Below are 7691 nucleotides of genomic sequence, written 5' to 3'. Positions count from 1 at the left end.
ACCTGAGCCTCTCTCCCTGCAGAGTCTAAGAGTCTGGGGTCTAGCCCTGGCATGGGCTTGTTTGTTTAATCTTCCTAGGTGACTTCAAGATATAACCAATCTTGAGAACCACAGCCTAAACTAAGACTGGATTCTCCCCTAGCAAACAGGCTCCCTTTACCTCTTTCTCCCACACCTGAATACCACCAGACAAGAAAGGGCAATCAGACTCAGGCTGTTTCAGACCATGGGTCTTCCATTTTCACACAAAAGCAAACAACAACAAAAAATGTCTTTCTTGGAGGTATTTTATTTAAATAACTCTGTTTCCTCTACCCCTACCACCAACCTTATCTGCCTGAATAACTTTTATATCCGTTAAGATTCAACTAAAACATCACGTCTCCTGAGAAGCCTGATCTGGCAGGCTGAGTGATCTAGGGCCAACCCTATGTTCTTGCTATATCCAGTGGATGCCACGACATAGCCTTTAGGTCCCTGTTCATAGTTATCTATCACTTTCCTGTCCGCCTACCTCAATAAACTGAGTTCCTTGAAAGTAAGAAGTATACTTTCTTCATCTCTGTGTCCCTCCATGTAACCTATGCAATGCTTGGCACATGATTGGCATTCAGTAAATACTGGTGAGAGAGCAAGTTGGGAAAAAGAGAAGAGAAGGAAGTTTGAAAATGAGGAAGAGTAAAGAAAAATATCTCTTCTATGTCATCTTCTGGCCTTCCAAGGATTAAGTTGACTATACTTGGCATGTTTTTGGAGCCATAATATAGAGGCACAGCACAGAAAGTAGGAATCCAAAACAACGCTTCATTTTTAGAAAAAACATACAAATTACAAGAAAGTCAGCCTATATATAGAAAGCACTTTTTGAACATATTTCTAGTTATCAACTAAGGACAGTACTGTTCATCTCCCACATCTATACTATTGATAACCCAGATTTTCCCTGACAATCTCATTCTGTTCAGTGGCCGTGGTGGGAAGAGCAAAGCCCCTCAAAGATGCTCATATCCCAAACCCCCAGTTATGTGACCACCACCTCACATGGCAAAATGCAATTTTCAGATGTGACTAAGATGTGAGTTTTGAGATGCGGAGCTTATCTGGGTGGGTCCAATGTAATCACAAGGGTCCTCTTACATGAAAGAGGGAGGCAGGAAGCTCATTGTCAGAATGATGCAGTGTGAGAAAAACTATCCATTCCTGGCTTTGGAGATGGAGGAGAAGCCAAGGAATGTAGGCAGCCTCTAGAAGCTAGAAAAGGTAAGGAAACAGGTTCTCCCCTAGAGCCTCCAGAAGGGACACAGCTTTGTTGACACCTTGATTTTAGCCCAGCAAAATCCATGTGGATTTCTGACCACCAGAATTCTAAAGTAGTACATTTGTGTTGTTTTCAGAAGTCACTAAATTTGTGGGGGTTTTTTGTTTGTTTGTTTGTTTATAGCAGCCACAGGAAACTTAAGTGTTCACTGGGCACACTCTTGTCAGAACATGTTTTCTTTGAATTGATATCACTTTTGTCACAGTTATTGTTGAATAATCACTGTGAGTCTTGATGATAACCTTAAAAAAAAAAAAGAAGTGCCTGGAAAAATGTATGAAATAGTTCTTAACTTTGGACTCTGGCTATACTTGAATAGCTCAGAGATTCCAGAACTCTGGCACACTGGATATCAGCCCTTTGACTCTGTTATGTCCCCTACTGAAGGTCATCAGGCTCTGTTCTAAGGCTAGGACCTTGAGAGTGGGGAAAGGGGAGAAAGGGGAAGAGGAGAGAGGGCTTCACGGTGCCCATTCTCAGGTTATCATAGATGCAAAATAATTAGACTTGCTGCACTGCCCAGACTGATAATAGCAGGCATCTCCTAAAGGACATTATGCTAAGAAGTGTCTATCCCTGTTCCAGACTGTCTGGAGGAGGAGGAAGGGAGAAGGAAAAGGAAAACAGTGTATCAGTGGTGAATTCATACATATTTTAGAATGATTCATTAAAATTTAAAAGAAAATTCAGGTTAACTCTAAAGTATCCAGAAATTTTACAGAATCAGTATTCCTCATTTTCTGAACTTTCTGTTCAGTCAATATTTTAGCATATAGCTTATCGTTTTGGCTTTAAAGTCTTTTTTAACTACTGTAATATATTGCTCTCTTCCTTCTTCCCACTCAGCACAGAATCAATTGAGGGAGTCATAGGGATCAGAAATACAGGAATCAAATGTCAGCTTCATTACTGACAAACTAAAGAACAGCCATTAGGTGTAGGGCAACTATAGGCTTCCTACTGCAGCGCCTCCATGTTAAGAAGAATGACCTACTCAGTTACTGGCAGCTGGCAAAAGTGATCAGCCCCATCAGGAGCAGAGCTGCCCAGAGTTAATCCCAGCCAGAGTCCAGAAGGGACCAAAATAGGTGTGCCCATTGTCTCCCAACCTCCCTTCCTAGGGAAGATTGTCCCAGGGAGGAGTAGGCAAGGAAGAGAGAGGGCCAGGAGTGTCGCACTGGTAAAAGGCCTTCAACACGGGTGCGTGAGGAATAGGGGATAAATGGTTTCACCTGACAGCGTGTCTGAACCAGAGCAAGGAAAGCTATGCTGTAATTAAGCTAAGCAATTGTATCTTGAGTAATCTGAAGGCAGTATTAGCAAGATCTGACTAAAGATCCATCACCCCAAAGCATACCTGGAAGCAATAGCCTCCATACTCAGTGATGAGGAACAGTCTGAGGTGTGTTACTAGCAATAAAGCATAGACATTTACAAATGATGCCTCTCGGCTTCAAAAATTAGAGCTTGTTCAAAGGTGTCTCTATAATAACATTACTCTTTCCTGCCTTCTTTCAGATTTACTGTCTTGAGTGGGAGGAAAAGGAAAGGGCTTATAGATAGCATTCCAGAATTTACACATAACCCAGACTCCCTTATCTGTGAAGTAGCTCACAGTGAAAGACATTTCTTGGCAGCATTCATAGTTATGGCAACCATGAGTTACTGAAATGCTTGTGAGTTGGGATTTTTATAGTTACTTCTATTTCTTTTTTATTTTATCCAGGGATGAATTTGATTAAGAAAGCAAATGGGGATTTTTTTTTAAGCATGAGTATCAACATGACACATGATCAGGAATGACCCTACAAATACTTTTGGTTAATAATGACAGAAGAACTACAATAACTTGTAAAAAGCAGACCATGTAATAAAATTTGTGAAATTTTCAAGGACTGCATTAATACCATTATAAAAAATTAATGAACAGTTTACATATCTGAATTTAAACAATAAAATAGGAGGATTTTGTTTTATTCTCTAGTTTTATTGAGTTACTCCTAAGGAGCTGTGGTCCAAAAAATAAATTAGAATTCATTTTTTAAATAAGTCACAATTTTTAAAAGCAGATTAGTTTACATATTTATTTTTATTATAACATCATTGAGATTTTTAATAGTTTATTCATTTGCTTATAAAATGAATTTATATACTTTTATAAACAAAGATTCCGCCTATTAAAAGGTTTATGGCATTTTTTTCTTTTACTTTCCTACAACCAACCTCTCAAGTTGATGAGGTGTGCCAACTCTGAAAATATTATATATTATGCTCACAAACTGCTAAAAAATCAAGTATGAAAAATGAGTACTCTTCTGCTATAAAGTCCTCCTCAATCCTTCCGCAACACTATCTTCTCAGGAGAGTTTTAAGTTGGCCAGAAACCAGATTTCCCCTTAGCAACAAACCAGTGTTGTTGCTAGGGGATTATGACATAGGAAGAGTGACCTCCAGTCAGAGGGGAGCTCCAGAAGTCTGACTGTGACATGCCAGTATAAATATGAGCACTCCCACCACCTGTAGGCCCTTCTCCTCTCCACTTGTAACTCATAAGAACAACATCTGCGATGGCCAGAAACATCACCAAGAACAAGCGCCGCAGAGGACACCAAAAAGCAATCTACAGAAAGAAATCACGTTCCAGCACTGAATCTGGCCACAGGAATTATTCACTCTACATAAACAGGGTCCTAAAAGAAGTGGTTCCCCAGAAGGGCATATCATCTCACACCATGGACGTCTTAAACACCATGATCAATGACATGTTTGAGCGCATTTCCACGGAAGCCTGCAACCTAATGTGTTACAGAAAACGCTGTACCCTCACCCCTGAAGACATCCAGAAGGCAGTGTATTTGGTGCTGCCTGAGAAACTGGCTAAGTATGCAGTGGCTTTCGGAAATGAAGCTGTCCAACGATATGTCCGCTCCTAAACTCCATGTTCCAGCTTCATTAAATCTTAGGGAAAGTAACTCTTACTTACTTCCCAAATGATCACTTCAATATTGAATTCATTCTTCTTTTTTATAACATAGTCATATCTCCTGGTATTTTCCCTTTTGTCTTATGTGTAGAAAAGAATTACTCTCTTGCTGTTTTATGCTCTAATGATTTGCCTACCTTTTAGGTTTTCCAACACCTACTGCTCATGTGACTCCCTCCCAGAACTCACGTTTTTCCTACGAATGTATGAATCTCATTATATAAATTCAATGCTAATTGTATTGTTAAGGTATTGTTAACTATGTAAATGATTATTTAATCCAGCTATTTTGACCCCCAGGTCACACCGACTTTGAATTTATGAACACTAACATTTTAATCAGAAGCATAGTAACACTGATAAATTTTCATCAAAAAGGTATTTTCTAGAGCAAACTACATTCCACCACTTAGTTCTTTAATGGAGTCCCTTTAGAACATGTGAACTATTTCCTTCAATAAGCTCAGCTCCTAACCATGCAATTTTTATCTTTGCGTGTGCCTCGTTTTAATGAGGTAGTGTACATCTGTTAACCTTTTATTCCAATCTATCCCTTTATTCCAATCATTCCCCTTTGGGAACCATGAGTCAATTTTCTATGTCTATTTTATATATAAGTTCATTCGTCTTATTTTTCAGATTCCACATGTAAGTGATATCATATAATTATCTTTCTCTGTTGGACGTTCTTCACTTGGTGTGATAATCTCTAGGTCCGTCTCTGTTGCTGCTTCTGGAATTATTTTTTACTTTTTATGGCTGAGTCGTATTCCATTATATACACATACCACATCTTTTTTATCCAGTCATCTGTTGATGGACACTTGGGTTGCTTCCCATGCCTTAGCTTTTGTGAACAGTGTTGCTATGAACATTGGGGTGCAAGTAACTTTTCAAATTAGAGTTTTTTTTTTTCCAGATATATGTCCTGGATTGGGATTCCTGAATCATATGATAACTCTATTTTTAGTTTTTTAAGCCGCCTCCATGCTGCTTTTCATAGTGGATGAAGCAATTTTTGATCTACCTTTATATTTAATTCACTGGAATTTATTATTCTATATTTATAGCATAATAAGGCCCCCACACAGGAACCTACCACTCAATTTTTAAACTTTGAACTTTATAGATGTCACTGGAGATATTTCCCAGTCCTATCTCCCTGTCTACTATACTGAATTTTGTTTCCCATTGCCTTGCTTTGCTTTGTACTTTTGCTACCTATCTATACATCTCTACAGAATATGTTTAATTTTCCTAATTTATAATTTAGGGGCCATACTACCTAGGTCATTTTGTGCCTGCCTTTTTCTTTTAAAATTGTTTTTAAGATTTAAATAGTTCTAATTCATTCTTTTCACTCCTGTACTCTATAGCATTCCATAATGTGAATATACAAGTTTGTGTATGCTTACTCTGTTTACGAGATTTGGGTTGTTTTCTTTTTTTGCTATTATGACCAATGCTCCTATAATGAACTACAACAACAGCTAAGACTTATGTAGCATTTACTATGTGCCTTCATCTTACATAAATTATTTAATAGGGATGACAACCTTGTGAGGATTAAGCAATTTTTCCTTCCTACAGATGAGAAAAATGGGGCACAGAGAAATAAGTAGCTGACTAAGGTCACATACCTATTTAGTGGCAGAGCTGGGATCTGACCAGGTTAACAGTTGCTGTTCAGTCGCTCAGTCATGTCCGACTCTTTGCTACTCCATGGACTGCAGCACACCAGGCTTCCCTGTCCACTATCTCCCATAGTTTACTCAAACTCATAACAAAACACGGTCCAGACTCTGACAAAACACGGTTCACTGGAGAATGGAATGGCAAACCACTTCAGTATTCTTGCCATGAGAACCCCGTGAACAGGTTAACAGAGTCCACTGTGAACACATGATGCCCGCTGTGAACATTCTTGTACATACATCTTCTCGTACAAATGCACAAGAATTTTTCTAGTTAAAAAACCTAACAGTGGAAATGCTGGGTAATTGATATGCCCATATTCAACTTTCTAGATATCAACAGACTCTCTTCCAAAGTGTTTTACCAATTTACATTTGCAGGTGATGAGAGTAATTTAGATTCTTCTGGTTACAAGTAACATCACTTAAGTTTCCTCAAGAAAAGAGGGTTTCCTGTATATACTGAGATTGGAACTGAGGCTATTCTGTCTTTCGTTTTTATATGCATGCATTTGTATAATCAGACTCAAAACCATCCAATTTAAGTTAGGCCCAGATAGAAGTTGTTTGCCATCTGAAAGATCCATTTAATCATCATTCGATGCCCACACCTGCCGTTCTGCTGGTCAGAAGGGCTTCCAAGTTCTATCTGGGGCCAATAAATTACAGCCCTTGGGCCAAATCTGGAAGCATCCCTCTTTTGTTTGACCCCCCTACAAGTTAAGAAAGATTATTACATTTTTATAGGATATTTAAAAGGAAAAAAAGAATATTCAACAGGCATAATGTGACCCACAAAGCCTAAAATACTTGCTATGGCTCTTTACAGAAAGAGTATCTGGTCTACACAATGCTGCTCTTTCTTTCAGGGTCTGCGATACAGCAGGTTTTCTAAGGCTTTGCTTGGGACACCTATATCTCTATAAAGTAAAGTTGAAAATGATGAAAAATTTATAGTTGGCTTTCAAATAACTGTGGTAGAGAGAGTACATAAATGGGGCAATGACCTAATTATTCAGAAAAATGTTTTACTGTATATTGAGGTGTTAAAGTGGGTCTTACTTTAAGGGAACTAGGGGGTTCCTTGTGTATTGTTCTCTCTTTGCATATGTTTTGAAACATTTTAATAGAATCTCAAGATTAAGATTTTTGGAAAAAACTCTGGAGTCAGTTTCAAGTCTGATTACATAAATGCACGTGGGTATAAAAAACACATTTAAAAAAAATTTTTAGTGTGGTAAAAATATATATAACATAAAACATCATTTTACTCAGTTTTAAGTGTACAGTCACATTAAGTATATTCACATAGTTATGGAACCATCACCACCATCCATCTTTAGAACTTTTTCATCTTCTCAAACTAAAACTCCATAAACATTAAATAATAGTTTCACATGTCCCCCTTCTCCAGCCTCTGGCAATAACCATTCTGCCTTCTGTCTCCATGAATTTTGCTCCTCTGGGTACTTCATATAAGCGGAATCCAGCAACATTTGTCTTTTTGTAACAGAAGTATTTCGCTTAGCATAATGTTTTCAAGATTCATCCAATGTAACATATGTCAGAATTTCCATTATTTCTAAGGCTTAATAATATTTGATGGTTCAGCAAGTAAAGAATCTGCCTGAAATGCACGAGATAAGGAGATGTGGGTTCGATCCCTAGGTCAGGAAGATCCCCTGGAGAAGGAAAT

At 38.2% G+C, this 7691-nt stretch overlaps 1 protein-coding gene across 1 annotated transcript; it reads left to right on the top strand.

Annotated features, from left to right (window-relative positions):
* The first annotated feature begins 3856 nt into the window (after positions 1–3856).
* Positions 3857–4251, top strand: LOC101115733 (histone H2B subacrosomal variant). Its single transcript, XM_004016898.5, has one exon. The coding sequence runs from the start codon at positions 3886–3888 to the stop codon at positions 4249–4251; it is 366 nt and encodes a 121-aa protein (XP_004016947.1). The 5' UTR covers positions 3857–3885.
* Positions 4252–7691: the final 3440 nt, after the last annotated feature.

This window comes from Ovis aries, chromosome 16 (assembly GCF_016772045.2).
Source record: "Ovis aries strain OAR_USU_Benz2616 breed Rambouillet chromosome 16, ARS-UI_Ramb_v3.0, whole genome shotgun sequence".
NCBI lineage: Eukaryota > Metazoa > Chordata > Mammalia > Artiodactyla > Bovidae > Ovis > Ovis aries.
This window is presented reverse-complemented; position numbering and strand designations above follow the sequence as displayed.